The sequence below is a fragment of the Lytechinus pictus genome, chromosome 5 (assembly GCF_037042905.1).
Source record: "Lytechinus pictus isolate F3 Inbred chromosome 5, Lp3.0, whole genome shotgun sequence".
Lineage (NCBI taxonomy): Eukaryota > Metazoa > Echinodermata > Echinoidea > Temnopleuroida > Toxopneustidae > Lytechinus > Lytechinus pictus.
Genome location: NC_087249.1, coordinates 33,317,184 through 33,340,523, shown reverse-complemented (window position 1 = coordinate 33,340,523; position 23,340 = coordinate 33,317,184). Strand labels below are relative to the sequence as shown.

The window sequence follows — 23,340 nt, the reverse complement described above, 5'->3', positions numbered from 1 at the left end:
TCAAATTTAAATAGTAACATGAATCATGATTAAAAACTCAATTCCAAAACACCGAACACAAACACAGTCAGTGGTGCACTGTTCAGTATCGAATATATAAAGCCGTTTATATGTTGATTGTCTTTAAATTTCCGCCTTTTGTTAGCGCAGCTTTACTGCTTTAGTGCTCAAAGGTCAGTTCTGGCACCTGTTTATGTAGGCTTCCACTGCGAGAGCAAGTTTAAAGACATTTCAAAATGCAATTGTGTTCAATGTCGCATTCATGATGCTCAAGGTTGTAAATTTGAGCTGATCATGTTTACAAACGCATATTTTTCGACGTTTAGATTTTCCTCCTTACGACCGGGAATAGTGGACATTGAACACACCCTTGTTTCTTATATCGGCGTTTTGTAATCACATTTTCAATCATGATCCATTTTTCCGTTTAAATTTGGAAACCAACATTGTGAACACACCCTAAGGCACGATTTACACTCCAAATACAAAAGAGATAAATCTGGTCCCTTTTCACATTCCTCTCAGAGTGGGATGATCACATTCATTTTACAAAAGGTGGTTTCAGACCGCCTTGAAGTTTGTCAGTTCCAGGTATTTTGGTAATGTGAAAGCAAATTATGCGTAATCTCCCCTTTTGGAGTGAAAATATCTTAAAAGATACACAGTACACTCCAGGAGGCAGTGCACTCTACAAGGATAAACACTTCACTCCAAAGGGATTAGTCTACACTTTAACTATGAGATGGGTATGATTACGGACCAGATTAGCTCTTTTCATAGCACTGCTGCTAAATCTAATTGCATAGCTTGAATATGAATAATTCAATTTTTGATTTATTTCCTTTTATGTTGTTTTATGTTGTTAGCTTTGTGTTTGTAATGTGTTATTTTGTATTATTTTTTTGAAGTGGGGTTAATTCAGGGATTTACCTTGACAGGCCAATGGCCTTTTGTTTATCCCCCACATCCTTCTCCCTTCAACTTTACCATTTCTTTTATAATGTTATTTATAATGTATGTTGTATTTTGTATTGATTTGTAAACTTGATCTTTTGATGTTTTTAAAGAGATGTGAATAAAATTGAATTGAATTGAATTTAATAATGTAGGCGAGACTGCCAGAGGCATTCCACGTGTTATTAACAAGAATATCCTTACAAAATATTTTGTCATGGAATATATACCTTGCATGCATGGAAGGTTATTTATCATGCCTCTTCTCACAGGGGCTTTTCATATGATCTTTTGATGTTTTTAAAGAGATGTGAATAAAATTGAATTGAATTGAATTGAATAATGTAGGCGAGACTGCCAGAGGCATTCCACTTGTTATTAACAAGAATATCCTTACAAAATATTTTGTCATGGAATATATACCTTGCATGCATGGAAGGTTATTTATCATGCCTCTTCTCACAGGGGCTTTTCATATGTACGCATTTGAATGGGTTTTATAGTCAACAGTTTTAAATGGTTTGAATTGGGTTTTCATAGTCAGATTGTGGTTCAATACACCCTTTATCATAGTTCCAAACTGTGTGAAATGTTATAACAGTTTGAGTAAGTCCTGTTTCTTGATCTATTAAATGTCACCCTAATCTAATGATATCACATCTATCATAACAATGGTCATAACTTTATAAGAATATGTACTTTATCTATACAAAAAGGTATATATGAAAGGAACTTTCCTGAGGGTTTAAAATTCGGTATTAAAATGAGGTGGTGAAAACTCTTATGTAACAAAATGTTTTATGTTTAAGGACATTTTTTCTTTCAAAATAGTAAAATAATATCCTTTTTTTTTAAATTGTGATTAATGATAATTAAGATTTAAAATGAAATATAATGTACAGAGTATATGATTGTTGTACCACTGCATGCATCGAGGCGTTCTCTAGCCCCTTTATACCAAAGTGATTCATGTTAAACGTATGAATCATATCTCTCTTAAAGTGTAGGCCTACCTCTTCCCCACCTTTTTCAACTAACCTTGTCATTTTTCATTCTGTCAAAATGTCACAAAATCATGGGATAAATTAGCACATATACAGTCATAAAATATAGCTTTTAAATTACACCAGTTTATGACAATATCTATCCTTTCAACCATGATATTACATGTTTAACCAAATGAAAGTTGAAAGAGCAGGTTCAAAACACATGTCCATGAAGCATAAAATCCCTTTCAGTCTTGTAAAATGTTCTATTCCCTTTTTTGTCTCGCCTGCATAGCAGAGTGAGACTGTAGGCGCCGCTTTTCCGACGGCGGCGGCGTCAACACCAAATCTTAACCGAAGGTTAAGTTTTTTAAATGACAGCATAACTTAGAAAGTATATGGACCTAGTTCATGAAACTTTGCCATAAGGTTAATCAAGTATTACTGAATATCCTGCCTGAGTTTCATGTCACATGACCAAGGTCAAAGGTCATTTAGGGTCAATGAACTTAGACCATGTTTTGGGAATCAACATCAAAATCTTAACCTAAGGTTAAGTTTTTAAAATGTCATCATAACTTAGAAAATATATGGACCTAGTTCATGAAACTTGGACATAAGGTTAATCAAGTATCACTGAACATCCTGCATGAGTTTCACATCACATGACTAAGGTCAAAGGTCATTTAGGGTCAATGAACTTTGGCCGAATTGGGGGTATCTGTTGAATTGACAGTTTATGGATCTGATTCATGAAACTTGGACTTAATAGTAATCAAGTATCACTGAACATCCTGTGCAAGTTTCAGGTCACATGATTAAGGTCAAAGGTCATTTAGGGTCAATGAACTTTGGCCAAATTGGGGGTATTTGTTGAATTACAATCATAACTTTGAAAGTATATTGGTCAAGTTCATATAACTTGGACATAAGAGTAATCAAGTATCACTGAACATCCTGTGCGCATTTCAGGTTACATGACCAAGGTCAAAGGTCAATGAAATTTGGCCATAATGGGGGTATCTGTTGAATTACCATCATACTTTGAATGTTTATGGATCTGACTCATGAAACTTGGACATAAGAGTAATCAAGTATCACTGAACATCCTGTGCAAGTTTTAGGTCACATGTTCAAGGTCAAAGGTCATGTAAGGTCAATGAACTTTGGCCATGTTGGGGGTATTTGTAGAATTACCATCATATCTCAGTAAGTGTATTGGTCTAGTTCATAAAACGTGGACATAAGAGTAACCAAGTATCACTGAACATCTTGTGCGAGTTACAGTAGTTTTGAAAGTCAGCACTGCTGCTATATTGAATCGCGTGATGCAGGTGAGACCGCCAGAGGCATTCCACTTGTTCTCTTATATGTGAAGGGTGAAATTTGAAAAAAAAATCAACAAAACCACCTTTTTGATGAATGGGTACGGTTCAAACACAATTTTTATGGAGTGAAAAAAAAAACCTTTCTTTCATGTGAAATGTTCTATTTCCCTTATCTTTTGATGTTTTCAGTATTTGCACCTATCTGGAAAGTGATTTTCAATTTAAAAATATTCAAAATTGTTCCCCTTGAAATTATTTCATGATTGATTGTCTACCGTTAGATTTTTGAAAGCAGAATAATTATGAAATACATGTTGCTATTTTTTCCTTTCCACATCTTCCATTTTCAAATTTTGTGAACAACAAAGCAAGATGAGCAACATTCTTATCAATATAATCAGGATTAGGATTGTGTCCTTGACTTTGGTTTTGATGTAATCAATCATCAGTTTGCCACAAGAAGTAGGAAAATATGCAGGCATGCATTGAATGATCAAATAAAACAAATTTTATTTATCAGGACGTGTAAAGTGGGTTCATAGTGCATATTATCATATCATATTAATTAATTTGAAACATATGCTTTAAAAAATATTGGGATCATTGCCAATTCTTTAGAGTAGTTTTTAATGAAATTAGTGGATATTCAACCTTTACCTATACTAGCTACTTGATATAGAAATGAACCAAGTAATTAATATAACCAATAGAATAATCAGCTTTTATATTTTCAATTCAAGCATCTCAGATGTACACTAAATTACAATTTCCAAAAGTAAATTTAATAATCAAAACGTTTAATGATTGTTAATCTCTTCATTCAAGTGTGATTCTGTGAAAATAAATCAAGGTAGGCATGATGATCGAGTATGACTCATGTTTTTGTGTGCTGATCCTGTTTTTTAAAGCAAGTTGGCAGGTTTTAATTCAACCTTATTTTTCCCCATCTTTTCCAATAGGGTGGTAAATAATCTTTATCTTTCTACGTCAATTATTTTCAAATTGTGTTGTAACTTTCTGAAAATTATTATCAATTATCAAGCAATATGACATGATTTGATTTATGTTTGGGCTTATATGCATTTTTATTTAACAGTCTGTTATAGTATACTTGCATATTATAAGGTGATTTACACTTCAATCAATCAAAGCAAATTCTTGGTATGTAAGTCAGTTGTTCCATATGAAGAATAGTACAACATATAGTTGGTTTATTTTATTTTTTTGCATACTTAGGTATGGCTTTCTGCAGCCAATCAGGTGTTCTTGTCCTATGGTGCAGGATGGGGTGGCATTCTTACTCTGGCAAGTTATAACAAGTTCAATAGAAACTGTCTCAGGTGAGTGTTTGTGGGATAACTGAAAATATATAGTAATGGTTAAAATCTTATATTGATCCAGGGTGGCCATTTCAGCTGCAGCTCATCTTCCATTGGGCACTGCATAAACCTTCTCGATTCATCTGCCTTGAGTGCCTGACATTAAGGCAGAAGGTCTCATTTTTTTTTTATATAGACATTGGTATGACTTGGCTTGGTATTGAACCCACAATGGCCTGTTCATGAGGCAGTTGCTCGACTTCTGAGCCACTATTTCTGAAGGCTCAATGGTAATCCACGCCCCCTATCTAAAAAAAGACCTGTTATTTACGATTTTCAATTCGTTTGTGATTACCCAGCATTTATAGCAATTTTATAATAGCCCCTTTTTTGGCCCAGCGACTATCGTACTTTACTATTTAAAAAAAATATATTGATCAAAAGTATGTCAATTTAATTCCAATCATTCATTTCATGGCTCAATCCTTGATTTTTTTATATATAAAAAAAACATCAATTGGTAATACATTTAGAAATACATTTCAATGTTAGTTTGAACTCCTTACAATTTGCAATGTTCCACTTTGTTTCACAAAAGTTACAAATCAATATTTTCATATTCATGCTTATTTTGTAGGGTCAGAAGTTTGGTAAGAAGGGTAGACAGTAGGCCTATATATTCTATTCCGTTTGGAAACCAAAACAGATTTTGATGATATCGATGCTACTTATCAGTTGTAGTATGTCTGGTACATCAGAAGATTATGCCATCTGGTATTCTGTTTAGTCTGGCCTTCTCAAAAGTTCATGTGTCCTCTGTAATATGACAAATATATTTCAAATAAATTATGTCATATTTCAAAATATCCTATTCAATGGCATATTCTGTACAGTCTGTTACAAGACTTAGGGTCATGGATTATTTCAAAAATTAAGGGTATTTCTGCATGCAAAAACAAATTCAGATATATGCCACAAGTAAGGTTTTAATAGTGTAACGCCGGCTCGGTTTGTCCTACGAGTCTCGCTATAAGAGTATAATGTCGAGGATGGCCAGAGCTTAATTAGTATAGATGAAGCGAAATAAAAGTCATTACACATAAAATTAAAGTTCAGTAGTTTATTACTGTTCAAAACGTGATATAGGTGCAATTGAATATGTGAAGATGATAAATCAATGACTCCAGCGATAAATGGAAACAATATTATCTGAGAAAACTTCGAACAATTATAAGAACTTGCTTGTGATAATTCTGAAATAAACTTAGACTCAGACTGAACTTGATAGCTCGGAAAAGACTCTCGAAAAACTCAAATATACGTGTAAGACTGGAATCATAAGGAAAACTCTAAAAACTAAACTTGACTGAGATGCTGCTCGCTTATATACACTTTCTGGACATGAAAGTCATCCCCATCACACAGTGAAAACCCAGATTCAGGGAGGAGAGAGAGAGAGAGAGAGAGAGGATAAATCATTCCAACATGGATAGTATAAGGTCAAGTAATAGAATAAGCACATAATGACCAATACACTGACCACAAGGTTAAACTAGGAGTTTGGACATTAGGAGTTGAGGGAGAGAAGTCTGAAGGGCAGGGCAAAGTCAAGTGAGGAGAGAGAACGGCGGAGGGAGTTACTGAACATAAATGTGCAGCCAAGGTAATAAACAAGAACGAGATTGAGATTCTGAAAGTAGTCGCAAGGTTAAAGAGAACTACACAGGTTTGAAAGTCACTGGAAAGGGAAAGAGAGGAGGGATGAAAGTTACTGGAAGGAGAAAGTGAGGAGGGATGAAAGTTACTGGAATGAGAAAGTGAGGAGGGCTGAAAGTCACTAGAAAGAGAAAGTGAGGAGAGTAAAACTACTGAAAATAGATGCAAGGTCGCATAGAAGGGAGATGCACTGTTAGCGATTTCTGAAAGACTAGGAAAGCCGAAATGAGGAGAAAACAGAGTGGACAGACCAGTAGAGTTTGACCCTGAGCAAGTTGGATTACAGTACAAGAGAGGGCTTAATTGGCTGTGTGCAGGTTACTGGGCAAGTTGAAAGTGACATTCACAATTGATAGCAAGACATTCATTACTTGAATGAGTAGAATACTATTTAATATAATTTAGACTAATTAAAGCATAAGAATGGAAATATATACATAAATATGCATGATATGAGAATATCGAACATCAACCAAAATGCGTGACAATAGGTTCATGGAAATGTTATAAAACCCAGGGTATTCCTGTGTGCACAACAAGGCATAATATGCCATGAGCATGCAACCAATTGGCATTGCAGTGCCAAATGTATTTGGATACAAATGTTTTGGTTTACATATTTTTACCTTAAAAAATCTTTGAATTATATTATTTAATTGTATGGTATAGCACCATTTATTGACTACCTATTCCCACATTAGGTGAAATACAGCACCACTTAGCAATATCATCCCTTTTCAAACCTTTCTCCAAGATTTGTGTTCAAACACAACCACTGAAGGAATAGAAAGAATTCTGTCCAAATCATGTCAAAAGTAACCTGAAAAATATTTACAGTCCAGACTCCAGAGTTTATGATTTGCTTGAATACAGTTGGGATCTTGTCATGATGTGTTTTTAAAGTATCTTGTCATAAAAACTCTACTCTCAAATATCTTTTGCACTTGGTCACCCCCATTTTGTTGTTGACCTGAAATCTTTAAATGTTTACAGTGTTTAAAAAGATCGTATAAAATTCTACGAATGGAAAATTATTGCAAGTCTCATTGGATATATTGCTTGAATTGTGTACTGCTTATATTGATCCCAACATTAAATTCATCTCACCATTGGTGAATATATGCCTTCCTGTTGAGATAAAGAACAAAATAAAAGAAAAATTGAAAATCTAAGTTATGACTTTTGAAGTGGTGGTTGTGTCAAGATGTTTGTTAGATTTTTCCTAAAATATGGCAAACCAAATGTAATTCTATCACTTTTTTCATGTGTTTTAAATTAATAGATGAAATTGTTAGGTTTTTCACAAGTATTTATCAGAAATGAGAGTCATTTGCTAACCTGTTGAACTTTAAATCATACATGTGATTCCCATGGTTTTGTATAGGAACCACCTGGATCTGGTTGGCAACTTGTAAAAATGTCAGGAATTATATCGGCATCTCAATGATCACATCATGTGTAAAATCAAATGGAGAAGCTTTAAGAATCGCCCCACTTGTTGACTGTTCACTCTAGCAGCTAGTCCAAGATGGATGAATGTTTTTTTTTTGTCTCTTGTTTATTTTAGGGATGCTCTGATTATTGTATGCTCTGGGTCTATCACCAGCATCCTAGCAGGCTTTGTGATCTTCTCAGTACTGGGGTACATGGCTCATGAAACAGGAGCAAACATTGAAGATGTAGTATCATCAGGTAAGCCACAGTCCCCCTGCCCCGTCTTATTTCATTTCCATTATATTAAGGTGTAATATAGCTCCTAAATGATTAGAAAACACGGAAATGATGAGTTTACAATCACAAGCGGGCTTTGGAAGCGGAATGTACATGAGCTGTATGGAAGATTCACTAGAATAGCATAAGTCTGTTTATAAGTGAGATGGATGTAAATGTGATATAATAATTTTTTTTATATGAATATACCCAATGGTTGTTGTAATGCAGTGCCCCCATCTTGACATTTGTTTTTGGAATACTGCTTGTATAAGCTTCATTGATGAAAGTCATAAGACTTTGATCAACGACGCATATGTATGAGCTGAATAGAAACTTTACTAGAATAGTATAAGTCCTTTTATAAGTGAGATGGATGTAAATGTGATATAATAATTTTATTTAATATGAATATACCCAATGGTTGTTGTAATGCAGTGCCCTCATCTTGAAATTTGTTTTTGGAATACTGCTTGTATAAGCTTCATTGATCAAAGTCTTAAGACTTTGATCAATGACGCATTTATAAGAGCTGAAGCTTCATTGATCAAAGTCTAAGGCTGCGTTTATGCGACCTCAAGCCAGAATCATGATTTGAATCATGATTTGAATCATGATTCAAAACACAAACATGAATCACAATACCATCGAAAATTGTGTTTGGATGTAAATTTTAGCGTAGATCCAATTTCATATTGACACTTGTTAACTCAACAACAATTGATATCATTGTCTGTTCAGTTAGTTCATTTACTAGTTCACTTGAAGTTGAAGACATGACCAAAATAAAGATGAAAAGAAGTGGACGATGGAAGACGATGCGATGCCCAACACAGAATGCATGCATATCATATTATGTATAAATCACTGAGCATAGCGCGTCTTGAGCTTGGCAAGAGTGCAAACCTAAAGTAGCCCGACACAATGACGTCATAGAATCATGATTAGAATCATGATTGTAATCACGATATCGTTTATTCGAACATTTTCGTACGTGATCCTGCAGAAACGTCTTTCCAAACGCCCCTTTTTTCGTGTTTCATGTTTGTGATTCTAATCATGATTATATTCAATTTCGACTAAACGCAATCGTGATTCTGCAGAATCATGATTTGAATCATGATACAGATCATGATTCTAGGGTAAAAAAGTGGCGGATAAACGCACCCTTAGAGAGAGAGAGAAAAAAAAAGATAGTGAGGATAGTTAATGTGCAAAGACAGAGCATGATATGTCTCATTGAAACCTACCTATTTGTTCCCATTATCTCATTAGGACCTGGACTTGCCTTTGTAGCCTACCCTGAAGCCTTGTCTAGACTACCCCTTCCTCAGCTCTGGGCTTTTCTTTTCTTCTTCATGCTCATTACTTTAGGACTAGACAGTGAGGTAAGATCTAGTTTTTTTTTTTTTTTTTTTTTTGGGGGGGGATCGGGCCCGATTTCATCCAAATATGTGACATCAATATACCTCTCAAGAAACTGTTTTCACTCTGATGTTATATTCTATTCTTGCATTCTTGTGATTGGGAAAATTAACCCTTTAAAAAGAGGTTTGTTACATTTGTAATCAGCTAAATAGTACTCCATTCAAATCTGTGTTGGCTGGTGTACCATACAAGGTCAATATTGTTGAAGGAAAGGAAGTTTTTGTCAGATCTTGTAATAAACTTTTCTAGCAACTACACATACTCATATTGAAGATAATAAGTATTTCACAACTGAACAAAAATATTCCAGTATGTATTCCTGCTTCATAATTCAAGTTCAGAACCACTCAGTTCTCATCCCTACTCCATATACGTTGCTTTACCGTTTCTTATATCACCATACAGAGCTATGAAGTGAATATTTACTGGCAGTTGCCATTTAGCAAATTGTGTTTGAGGCATAGGTCTGCTATTGAAAGCAAATAGAGGATACATGCATTTTAAATGCATGATATGATGTAAAATAAGTTTGGCTTACTAGAACATTGACAGAATTTGCTAACACACAGATAGTAATAACACATGTACGACCTCTTTTTAAAACCTTTTTTGCTAAAATGTTTATCCAGTGTTGGTGTTGTTTGTTTCAACAATAATTTCAACAATGAAATTGAAAGAGCAATGTAGAGGTTAAAGGAAGGAAGCGAAACTAACCTTCAAACTCCCAGGGTAAAACATAGAAAAATAAAAGAATAAAAGGGAGGAAAAGTGCAAAACTACTGAGATATACAGTTCAAGGAATTTCAAAATAGAAAATGTGCGATGTTGATAATGTACAGATGGTGATAATTGTATGTTTTTTAAATGATTATAATTATGGAAACCGAAAAGCAAACGCTTGATTGTGCTGAAGTTGTTTTAGATTTTAATTGAATTCATTGGTCAGTAGGGAAGAAAGTCCAAAGTTCTCTGTCAGTAATTTTCACCACTTGACACTGTTTTTCAAATCTATTTCCAAAATAAACATAACCCACTTTGTGTATAAACCTGTTTCTTGAAATATACATTGGTGGTAGATATAGAGTATGGTATTCACATCAACTGTAAAATGAAACATAGGATTGTGACAGTATTGTCCTTGTTTTCCAATAGAAGGTGATACATCTATTCCCACTAGCAGTTATTAACTATAGGAAAGTATAACAAAGTGGTTCAAGTGGCATTTCAAATCTATTTCCAAAATAACCATAACCCACTTTGTGTATGAACCTGTTCCCTGAAATATACATGTATGGTATTCACATTAATTGGAAAATGAAACATGGGATTGTGACAGTATTGTCCTTGTTTTCCAATGAAAGGGGGTACATCTATTCTCACTTGCAATTATTGACGATAGGAAAATTATTACGAAATGGTCAAGCATACTAGTTAACTATTTTACTTATACTGTGATTTTCCCATTAGACCCAAGTGCTTACAATGAATTAATTGAGTCGGATTAATCTTGAAACAACAAACTAAAATACGATGGGGTTTTAGTGCTTTTTTGATAATCGCTAGTGATGAAGACTGTCTATTTTTATATGATAGATTTGTTTACTTACATATTGAAAATACAGATAATGTGGGATACCCCAGATTGTGTGATGACAGTGATGAGAAGTTTTAGATTATATAGTGGCAGTGCTGGGATGCTCTAAATTGTATGGTTGCAGTGATCAGATGTTTTAGAATATATGGGCTATTCCACGGTTACTCACGTTACATTTGGAGACACCTTGACTCATACTTAGTGCTGTAACTCCATTATTATTGATAGGAACTAAACATCTACTTATCACAACAAAGTACACAGTCTGACTATCCTTTGTATAAAAACAAAACTTGGGAAATTTTATTATGCTCCTGGCAAATCTTTGAAATGTGTCGGTTACTCACGTTACATGATTTGGACATGCATAAAATGAAAAATCGACATAAGTGAAAAGTGTCCTCATACAAGGCTTTTATGAAAGTTGATTATATCCATTTCAAAGAAGTATATTAGGGAGACAAACTTTGTATATAATAAAAAAATAAAGAACACATGGTTTTTACTAGGGGTGCAGATAAAGTGGTTACTCACGTTACAGTTACTCACGTTACATTTTGTCCATGTATGGTTAACAGCAAAAATGTCACTAAAAATTCAATAATGTGTGGAAAATTCATTGCTAGGAACACCAAAAAGAGTTTTTATACCCAAAATTGGAACAATTGGATCTTTATTTAGGGAGTAAGAGGGAAAAGTATGATTTCGCTTACTAATTTTGCATAAATTGGCATAATCGCTTAATACCAATTTGCATGAAATAAATTACTGTACAGTTTTGTAGATTATGTCCAAGACAACCTGTGTGCAAATTTTTGGTGCGATCGCGCGACCAATGGCCGAGATCTCAAGGGGGGCCTGGGAGGCCCCCCCCCCCCCGGCCATATCAACTCCCAAAATACCCCGGCCTAGATAGGGTTACAGGTAAGGGCATTCAATGTATTATTCGAACACTATGTAAAGTTTGGTTAATCGAAACTTTAAGTCTAACTATTGCACTCTCACATTGTGAATACTTTTACTAGTATTCAATTTTTTGTGTGATTGTACATGTATGACCACTGATATTTTGATGAATATCAAAGTTTGATGAATATCAAAGTTTGATGAATATCAAAGAGGTGTACCCTCTTTTTGCTTTTAATTAATCAAAAATAACTTCACAACTCACCATGAGACTTCAAACTTGATATCCCACAGAAAATGTTACCTAACTGCATAAATTTCACTAGTTACTCACATTACATGATGGTTACTCATGTTACACAGTTACTCACGTTTCAGTTTTTCTTCATCATTTTTATAAAAGATTGTATTTTTTTATGATTTTGATAGTCATCACCGTGTTAAAGATTGTTTGAAGGAAGAGAATTTGAAATCCCACCAATTAACTGCGAAGAATTTTTCGCTCAGAAAACAAAGTCAGTTTTTTGGGTTACTCACGTTACATCACCTGAGCAGGTTGCAATATTTATTTTTGAATTAGTACTACAAATTTACTTGAAAAGCTGTTGTGTATATTAAGTAATTTGACTCTTCTAAACTTCAGAGATATATAAAGTGGTATGATGTTGCAATAACAAAATGGTAATAAGGCATATTTCAATTTTCACTATTTTTCTTGTATTTTGGTACAGAATGGAAGACACAACTTTTGACCATTTTTTTTCCAAAGTATACATATGAAAATAAACTTTTTATTTTTTGTTCCTGAAACTATCATGTATGAAGGACTTAAAGTATTTAAAAATTCAAGAAAATATTGAATTTGAATTTTTGAGCTCATGTCCACCAACCTATGGAATTGCCCATATGATGGCAGCGATGGGATACACCAAATTGTATGGTAGTAGGTTGCAATATTTATTTTTGAATTAGTACTACAAATTTACTTGAAAAGCTGTTGTGTATATTAAGTAATTTGACTCTTCTAAACTTCAGAGATATATAAAGTGGTATGATGTTGCAATAACAAAATGGTAATAAGGCATATTTCAATTTTCACTATTTTTCTTGTATTTTGGTACAGAATGGAAGACACAACTTTTGACCATTTTTTTCCCAAAGTATACATATGAAAATAAACTTTTTATTTTTTGTTCCTGAAACTATCATGTATGAAGGACTTAAAGTATTTAAAAATTCAAGAAAATATTGAATTTGAATTTTTGAGCTCATGTCCACCAACCTATGGAATTGCCCATATGATGGCAGCGATGGGATACACCAAATTGTATGATAGTAGAGATAGAAGGGTGCTTATATGGTGGTAGCAGTGGGATACACCAAATTGTATGATGGTAGTGATAGGATGCTTTTCTGTATGGTTATAGCGGTGGGATACACCACATTGTATGAGGGTAGTGAAAGGATGTGTTATTGTATATGGTGGCAGCAGTGGGATACACCAAATAGTGTGATGGTAGTGAAAGGATGTGTTATTGTATATGGTGGCAGTGGTGGGATACACCAAATTGTATGACGGTAGTGATAGGATGCTTTTCTGTATGGTTATAGCGGTGGGATACACCACATTGTATTAGGGTAGTGAAAGGATGTGTTATTGTATATGGTGGCAGCAGTGGGATACACCAAATAGTGTGATGGCAGTGAAAGGTTGTGTTATTGTATATGGTGGTAGCAGTGGGATACACCAAATTGTATGATGGTAGTGATAGGATGCTTTTCTGTATGGTTATAGCGGTGGGATACACCACATTGTATGAGGGTAGTGAAAGGATGTGTTATTGTATATGGTGGCAGCAGTGGGATACACCAAATAGTGTGATGGTAGTGAAAGGATGTGTTATTGTATATGGTGGCAGCAGTGGGATACACCAAATAGTGTGATGGCAGTGAAAGGATGTGTTATTGTATATGGTGGTAGCAGTGGGATACACCAAATTGTATGATGGTAGTGATAGGATGCTTTTCTGTATGGTTATAGCGGTGGGATACACCACATTGTATGAGGGTAGTGAAAGGATGTGTTATTGTATATGGTGGCAGCAGTGGGATACACCAAATAGTGTGATGGCAGTGAAAGGATGTGTTATTGTATATGGTGGTAGCAGTGGGATACACCAAATTGTATGATGGTAGTGATAGGATGCTTTTCTGTATGGTTATAGCGGTGGGATACACCAAATAGTGTGATGGTAGTGAAAGGATGTGTTATTGTATATGGTGGCAGCAGTGGGATACACCAAATAGTGTGATGGTAGTGAAAGGATGTGTTATTGTATATGGTGGCAGCGGTGGAATAAACCAAATAGTGTGATGTTAGTGAAAGGATGTGTTATTGTATATGGTGGCAGAGGTGGGATACACTACATTGTATGACGGTAGTGATAGGATGCTTTTCTGTATGGTTATAGCGGTGGGATACACCACATTGTATTAGGGCAGTGAAAGGATGTGTTATTGAATATGGTGGCAGCGGTGGTATACACCAAATAGTGTGATGGTAGTGAAAGGATGTGTTATTGTATATGGTGGCAGCGGTGGAATAAACCAAATAGTGTGATGTTAGTGAAAGGATGTGTTATTGTATATGGTGGCAGAGGTGGGATACACCACATTGTATGATGGTAGTAAAAGGATGAGTTAATGTATATGGTGGCAGCAGTGGGATACATCAAATAGTGTGATGGTAGTGAAAGGATGTGTTATTGTATATGGTGGCAGCAGTGGGATACATCAAATAGTGTGATGGTAGTGAAAGGATGTGTTATTGTATATGGTGGCAGTGGTGGGATACACCAAATTGTATGACGGTAGTGAAAGGATGTGTTATTGTATATGGTGGCAGCGGTGGAATACACCAAATAGTGTGATGGTAGTGAAAGGATGTGTTATTGTATATGGTGGCAGCGGTGGGATACACCAAATAGTGTGATGTTAGTGAAAGGATGTGTTATTGTATATGGTGGCAGCGGTGGGATACACCACATTGTATGATGGTAGTGAAAGGATGTGTAATTGTATATGGTGGCAGCGGTGGAATAAACCACATTGTATGATGGTAGTGAAAGGATGTGTAATTGTATATGGTGGCAGCGGTGGGATACACCAAATAGTGTGATGGTAGTGACAATATGCTTTAAAATATATTGAATTGAATTTTTTTTTCATACCTTACAATATATATAACAAAATAGAATAACACAATGCAAGAAATACATTTGATTTTATACAGAATACAGAAGATTATGGCAATAAAAGAAAGTGAAATATGAATATATGGTGGTAGCGATGGGATACAGCAAATTGTGTGGTGGTAGAGAAAGAATCCTTACATATATATGGTGTCAGCGGTGGCAACATTGTGTGATGGCAGTGATGGATGCTATTTGGTGGGAGCAGTGGGATAACCATATTGTGTGATAGTAGAGATAGGATCATTTAGTATATATGGTGGCAGCAGTGGGATACACCATATTGTGTGATGGAATGCTTTAGGATATAATTATGGTGGCAGTGGCGTGATACACCAAATTGTATGATGACAGTGATGGGATGCTTATATATGGTGGCAGCGGTTGGATACACCACATTGTATGATGGCACTGATGTGATGCTTTAGTATATATGGTGGTAGAAGTAGTATACACCAAATTGTGTTCGGATGCTTTAGTATATGGTGGCAGTGATGGGATGCACCACATGTGATAGTAGTGATGGGATGCTTTAGTATATATGGTGGCAGTTATGGGATACACCACATTGTGTGATAGCAGTGATGGGATGCTTTAGAATTTATGGTGGCAGCAGTGGGATACACAGATGTTTCACTTTTTTGTTGACATTGATAGGATGCTGAGACTCTGATGATAGTTGTGGGATGTCCCAAATTTTGTTTGAGTTTCAGAGCATGCCCCATATTTTGTACTAAAAGTAGGAGTCTCAAAATCACACCATGGAGATCTGATGACTGACACCATTGTAGCAGACAGATTAATCATGCTTAACACGTCCATAATGCAAATAGCTTGGTTTAAAAAAAAATCTACATGTATATGCTAATCCTACCTGTGCAAAGTTTAAAGATTTATTGCTATCAATTTTTCTTTTCTCCCCAGTTTGTGACATTGGAGACGTGTATCACTGCAGTTGTAGATGAGTTCAAGGAAGACTACCCCATCCTTCACAGACGAAGGTTCTTTGTTGTTCTTGGGACGTGTATCGGCATGATGCTGATAGGGCTCCCTCTAACAATGCAGGTATAAAATGTTCAAGTGTCATTCTATGTTTCGTTTTATCAACCACAACTTTAAGTTTGTTTCCCAGGAGTTGATTCACAAACTAATTATGAAAATGTACCTAATTTTTCAAACATCTTATTCTTTTGAAAGGTTAAGTCCACCCTAATAAAAAATGAATTTGTATAATTCACAAATCAATCAATCATGGTGATCACTGACAATTTCATTTGTAAGGAATGTGAGAGCAAATTCAGTTTTTGTCTCGCCCACCTGAGGTGAAGGCGAGACTAAGGGATCCAAATGTAATCCGTCCGTCACAAACATTATGACACATAACTCCGCAACCGTCAGGCACTTTTCAACCAAACTTGGATGGTAGATGTACTTAGGGGATTTGCATGTAATGCGGCAATTTGAGGTCACATGGTAAGGTCAAAAGTCATTTTTAGGTCAACATTGAAGTTTACATGCAAGACTCATGACACATGACTCCACAACCATAAGTCACTTTTCCATCAAACTTGGATGGTAGATGTACTCAGGAGACCTGCATGTTATGCTACATTCAAAGGTCACATGGTAAGGTCAAAGGTCATTTTCAGGTCCAAATGAAGAAGCTGTCAGTTTATTGGTGAAAAGAATGGAAAATAGCTTCAAAAGTAAATATGCTATACAAAATTTGTGTCACAATTTTTTTGAAAATGAAACCTGAAATCTAAACGCGTTATCATCAATTAATTTAAAATTCTCTTCCTCTCTCTAATTGTAAGGGTGGAGTGTATGTGTTTGAGCTTTTCAACTGGTATTCTGCAGGCTTTACACCAATGCTTATTGTACTATTTGAGGTCCTTGCGATGTTCATTTATGGTAAGTGCTTGTTACTTTTTACACGACTTAATAGGGATTGCTGGATATTCATAAATATACGCATTTACATGTTAAGTAATGGTTGTGGATCATGAGTAATTTTTATTGTCACATTTACCAACAATTTAGGGAGTGATTGGAATTTCATGGCATTTTTCTATCAGTAGGGTATCATTCCTTATGCAGAAACACTGTGTGAATCTGCACTCACATTCAGAGGTTAGTGAAACATTGTAGTTTTAAAAAAAGCAAAAGGTAATGAGCCATCCTTTTTTACGCTTAAATGGTAGTCACAATTCTTTACCATTTTTCTGCATAACTTCATTTTGACATTAGGTTCATATATATGTTCAAGTTTCAACAATAAAAAGAGAGGGTTTTCCAAGTATAAGTAATATTTGAATTAGAGTAATGTTATCTATGTCAATCATTATGATGGAAAAATTATTGCTTTTTCTTACTGTATGTTATGCTGAAAATGTATAATACCTGTACACTTTTATTATTGAAATGTAGAAATGAAAGTAAACAAACTAAAAGTATATTATCATTTTTTATAGCAATTATAATTATTGAATTTGAATATGAATCCAAATGTTTTTTTTTTAATACACAGGTGGTAAGAGATTCATGAAAGATATGTCTAACATGTTTGGTACTGTACCCATCCCTTACTGGTGGTTCTTCAATTGGTTTGCTGTAACTCCTATTACCATTGTGGTGAGTACTCCTAGGACAATGATTGTATTTGTAAACAATTTTTATGTTGAATTCTCTGCCAGAGGCATTTGCCCTTATTCTTAACCCTCGACTAAGGGTTATTATGAACTACACGATTGAATCTGAAGTCTATTCTTAACGTTCTGAATGAAGAATAGTTTTGAGCTATGGATTAAGTTAATACAGATCCAGACCAATGCCTCCGACATCTACCTTTGATCAGCAGACGCATAAAAGTTCACAGCAATTAGAAGAAAAAAAACCTCGTAGTTAAAAAATATGTGGTTTGATAATATCCAAATGTGAAAATTGTTTTAACTGTAGGCTTACATATTGAATTTATCAGCATATTTGGCTTTATAAAAAATTATTGTTGATAATAACAATATTTATTTTTACTATTATTGCATGAGAAAAGAGCCTGGTAATCATAGGAATATGCCGTTAAAACCAATTTTTTGACTCCTTTTGGTAACTAATAGTGTTTGCACAGACCATTGGGGCTCTTGAGCTTGCATTTTTCATCAAGCGTAATCATGTAGAATATGCAATTTCTTGTACATCCTTGTGGGGATTACCCACGGTTGAAATTCTTTTGAACTTGGGTCGGCTCTGTTTTAAATGTGTAGGATATGCCAACAACATTTACCCCATTGAACAACCTTCCAGAGACCTATTTGGCAAAATTTTCATTGCTGAATAGTGAGAACTATTTATACTAACAATGAATATTGACCATTTATAATAGCACAATTACAACTATACCCTTCTGCACTTGACACTTTGTGTCATATTATTACCCCGGCTGTATTAAAGCAATTGCTTCCTACTGGGTACCCATTCACCTCGCCTGGGTTGAGTGCAGCACAATTTGGGTAAATTTCTTGTTGAATGAAAACATGCCGTTGCTGGGAATAGAACCCATGTCCCTCAGGGTTGAAAACGAGAGTCGTAACTGCTCGACCTTGACACCCTCAAATATATTAAGTACCAGTCTTCTTTATTTTCTCCCTTCCAGGTAATCATGATCTTTGGTTTTATAGATCAGGTACCAGCATACTATGATGATTATATCTTCCCTGGATGGGCCCAAGGCATTGGATGGGCTCTCACCATGTCCTCCATTATTATGATATTTGTATATGCTCTCTATAGTGTCATCAGGCAAAAGGGCTCATTAAGACAGGTGAGTTCATGAACATCTTATCATAATGATTAATATCAAAGTATAGTAAAGTCATTTTTTTTCTCTCACCCATAACGGCATTTATTTTCAAATTAAAATGTTATTTCACATACACATGATTAACAAAACAATGAAAGATAGGTTCAAGAATAACAGGCATATTCATTTCTTTTTGTTTGTCTGTTGTCTTTTTTCTTCTTAAGGTCTTATTGATGTCTAATATTAATGTCATTATATAGTCATTATTATATCCTACATAAATTAAATCCTGTATGCTGATTGGTTTAAATAGCATCATGTGACCAAACATATTCTCACTATTATGCGATGATGTCGAAAATGAAACGCCCACCGAAGAAAATGTGCTATTTCGTGACGTCAATGATGGAATAGTCAAATATTCCATCATTGACGTCACAGATCATGATGGCGCAAGCACAAATACGCGTTCCGCGCACTGAGCGCGTAGCTAAGCGCTTCAGGAAAAGTAGGTCAGTCGGCACAGCTGGTTTGGGTCAGATTAAAAAAAGGATGCACTAAGAGTACAAGAACTAGATTATCAAGGTCTATTGCTCTAACTTATTAAAGTAGGATATAAAACAATATACCAGGCCTTTATTTCGAAAGTATAGAGGGAATTATTCATAAATGAATGAATGAAATATATTAATGTAATTTGGGTTGACATTCCCTGATTTATAATGATCTCTAGAAATATTGTTCTTTTGACTCTTGATATTTTAAGGCTTTTGAAAGCAGGATGGGAACGGATCGTTCGTAAATGTCAGCAGTGGGTCCTCCAATCTCACGAATTTCCCCCGTACCGCCAAAATGTGCAATGCTACTGAGCCAAACTAATGTTAGGTCTGGCCACATTACCTCGGCATGGAATCACCCAATCGGTGCTGTCATTGCAATTGTGTTCGAAAAAATAATGGGACTCATGTGTGGCATGCATAAAAACTATATGCGTAGTACAGGGAGTTGGGAGTAGAGCTAGCTAAGCTCACCATTTGTCACTTTTTGTTGCTGTAACTTCTGTAAACAAACTGGCGTTTCCGTACACACAACTGCGAAACTGCAATTTGGCCGGAACGGGAGGTTCGTTTGGGTACGGTCGCATTTGACTGATCCCCCCTGTACTCGAGGCTCCTGCAGCCTAATAGCTAACCGACACCATATGTTTGCAAACAAACATCTTTCAAGATTATATGCCCTAGAACTAGTGATTGTATTCTTGCATCGATCACTCAATTATTCACTGGACAATATAGCACTTCCTCATCACCGACCCCATTGCCTACTGGAATTGGGTAGTCCCTGTACAAAGCCTATGGCAATTACAGAATTCGGTAGTCAACAGCTTAACCTTTGTAACCTTGTTCCTTCCTTTGCTTTTCAGCGACTCAAAGCTGTGATGAATCCTTCTGATAAATGGGGACCTGCTTTAGCGAAGAACCGGGAGCTGAGTGGATACAAACCGATGGCAACGTCAGGAACCACAGATATTGAGTTAGATAAGTTTACCCACGTAGCATAGAGGTGAGGAGGCTCTCGACTCTCTGTGTTGTGTCTTCCAGTAAAGTGACAATGTTATCAATTTTTGAAGCAATAACTGTTCTGTAATGGTTGCAGTAAAAAATGTACTTCTAGGAGTGTGTTTGTGGTAATACTTTCCTTCATTAAACATGATTTTGAAACCAGGTTGGTAGGATTCTTGTAAACTATCCACTGAGTAAAAACCTGTTTCAAACCCACAAAATGTTGCAGTACGATAATGTGTATCTCTAGAAACATGGCTTCCAAAATGTCTCAGTCAAAACATTATAACTATATTCAACAAGAAAAATTGTCAAAAAAAAAAAGATGCAGTAGCGCCACATGAGAGAGAAAGAAACATGCATGGAATAAAGTCATGTCAATTTACTTCTCTGTAACAACAACTTTCAAAATCCTGTTTCTCAAGAAATTGTTACCATGGACATGCTCTAAATTTCCTGATGAAATTGATAGCTGTATATATTTTGTTTATATACATATACATATAATGGGTTTGTTGCTATTAAAGTTGTACTATTTTTAATCTTGGTGCTGATTATGTTCTTGATAAAAGGACTCTTGCAACTCAAAAGAAGATTGCTTGAAGGGATTGTTTGATGATATGACAATGGTGATTTGATATTTTTCTGATTCATGTACTAAACAGAGTAATTTGTACTGTTTATCTCGTTGCATTATTGCATTGTCATGAATGAGATACATGCTGCTTTTATACAAGACCAGTTATTTTCTATATCAATGAATTTGCAAATAAATAGTTAAAACAGTACAAAATGTCATTACATTCTATTGCATTTGCATGCTATTCAGATGAATTTTATATACATGTATGATATTGCACTGCCATGAATTTACAATTCCCTCTTTGCCATCCAATAATTTGTAAAACATTTGAGTTTTACAAGTTCAATGGTTTAAATTTGTATATTATATAAGAAAAAACTACTTATGAATTATTTTATATGATTATGAATATATGATTATGAAATAAGATGTAGCAAAATTTTGAATGTATTCTGTTTCAAATTGGATGTTTGCCAAATAGAGGCCCAAGAATGTTATATTATTATGAAATATTATAATTATAAGAATTCCAGGAAGCCTCAATGAACAAGAATTATTTTTTATATTTTGGAGAGTTGAATAAAGAGGCAATTTGGTTGTTTGGAAAATTAAAATTTTCCTGGTTGTTTGATATATGTTGGACGCCTCAGAAAATGAACATTCTATTTAGACTTTCTTGCAACTGTGAAGTCTTAGTCTAATAAATACGACAGCTTGATTTATAAGATGCTTTTAGTAGAGGATACAAAGTGCAATTATTGAATTGAATGAAATAATATGTATCATTTCCATGTTAATAAAACAATATTTTCATTTGGTTACATAATCAGTAATTTGCTTACACGAATTTGTCTTACTTGAAATCATTATGTACATTGCAGTTGTGCATATACATGTACAGCGTGTCCCTCAATAAAATGCTAAAGGCACTCTTGATGGGTATAATATTAAAATTGGAACATTATGTTCTTTATATCTTTACACCCATAAACTACAATTCATTTTCAACAACTTGATTAATTTGTTTGTGTTTATGTAATATGGTCCAGTAACCACAAAGATGTGAGCATTTTTTTTAATTACACATCAGGAAACCTCTTCATCCATGTTTTGTATTAAGTACATGTAGTTTGTATAGTAGGGTTCAGATATAAAACAAGATTTATGTATTCAAGTAAGCGGTTCAATAACTATTCATGTTCAGCCACGAGCGTATAATCTGCAAGGATATTATTTTGTTCAGGACTTGGGGATGACCTATTCTAAAATCTACATCTAAAAATCTCAATCTAAAAAGAGAACACTAAATACGAGTGAATGAAGACGTAATTGGACTACATACTTTATTCAACATAATAATAAAACTAGGATTGAGAGGGATTCTGACGAGTGCTGAAAGAACATGTATTATATCTCTGTATTCAGTGGACCATATCACTAAAAATTTAAGACAGTATAAAATAAATGCTAGTTTACGATTTCAAAATTGTATACAATATGATTTGGTAATTTTCACATCATTTCAAGTACCTTTAGCATTTTTTGAGGAACATGCTGTACATGCATAATACAACATTTACACATTACATCTTTCAATTCAGCTGTATAACGAATCATGCAATATACTTTAAAACCCACAAGAATGGGTCAAAAGTCTTTCTTTTGTATTTCTTTCATAGCAATAATCATGATTAAATGATATTTTGCAATTTATGAAGTTGAGTTCTATCACTACAGGGAAGTACCTGTAAATGTAGCACACTGAGTAAGCATTACAAGACAAATATATTAAATAAGTATGGAAAACGTATTGTGACATGTATATATCAGATAAGACTGTTGCTATGTGCTATATTTTTGCGATGATAATTTAGAGATAAGTTTTTACATTACAGTTTGACCCTTTATCTCCCAGTGGCACAAGTAGTTTAAGGATATAGGAAAAGTGTCATAAAAAAATTGTTGTAAACTACCTTTTATGTAAAACACACAAAACAGGTCAATGCATCCTTCTTCATTTTGTATGGAATCACCAAAAGAAGAGGCATACTATACGGTCTTGCTCTAAGCGCGTGCAAATTTTCATGGCGATTGTGCAATCAACGGCCGAGATCAGAGGTGGGGGGGGGGGGTCAAATTGATCCCCCCCGCCGGCCCCGCAGCTATATGTTGGTCTGAAATAGCCCAGTTAAGATAGGGTTAAA

General features: G+C 34.8%; 1 protein-coding gene across 1 annotated transcript; it reads left to right on the top strand.

Moving 5' to 3' along the window:
• The first annotated feature begins 550 nt into the window (after nt 1–550).
• Nucleotides 551–23,060, top strand: LOC129261524 (sodium- and chloride-dependent glycine transporter 1-like). Its single transcript, XM_064100290.1, has 9 exons — nt 551–746; nt 4,505–4,608; nt 7,871–7,995; nt 9,289–9,401; nt 16,117–16,257; nt 17,010–17,106; nt 17,723–17,826; nt 18,845–19,012; nt 20,415–23,060. Exons 1-9 carry the CDS (start codon nt 618–620, stop codon nt 20,550–20,552), a joined length of 1,119 nt encoding a protein of 372 aa, XP_063956360.1. The 5' UTR covers nt 551–617; the 3' UTR covers nt 20,553–23,060.
• Nucleotides 23,061–23,340: the final 280 nt, after the last annotated feature.

Bases quoted from the DNA above. Each gene is read 5' to 3' on its own strand.
- LOC129261524 (XM_064100290.1), top strand. From the start codon at position 618: ATGCGTAATCTCCCCTTTTGGAGTGAAAATATCTTAAAAGATACACAG. The intron at 9,402-16,116 runs GTAAGATCTAGT...TTTTCTCCCCAG, and splicing joins CTTTAGGACTAGACAGTGAG to TTTGTGACATTGGAGACGTG. The intron at 19,013-20,414 runs GTGAGTTCATGA...TTTGCTTTTCAG, and splicing joins AAAAGGGCTCATTAAGACAG to CGACTCAAAGCTGTGATGAA.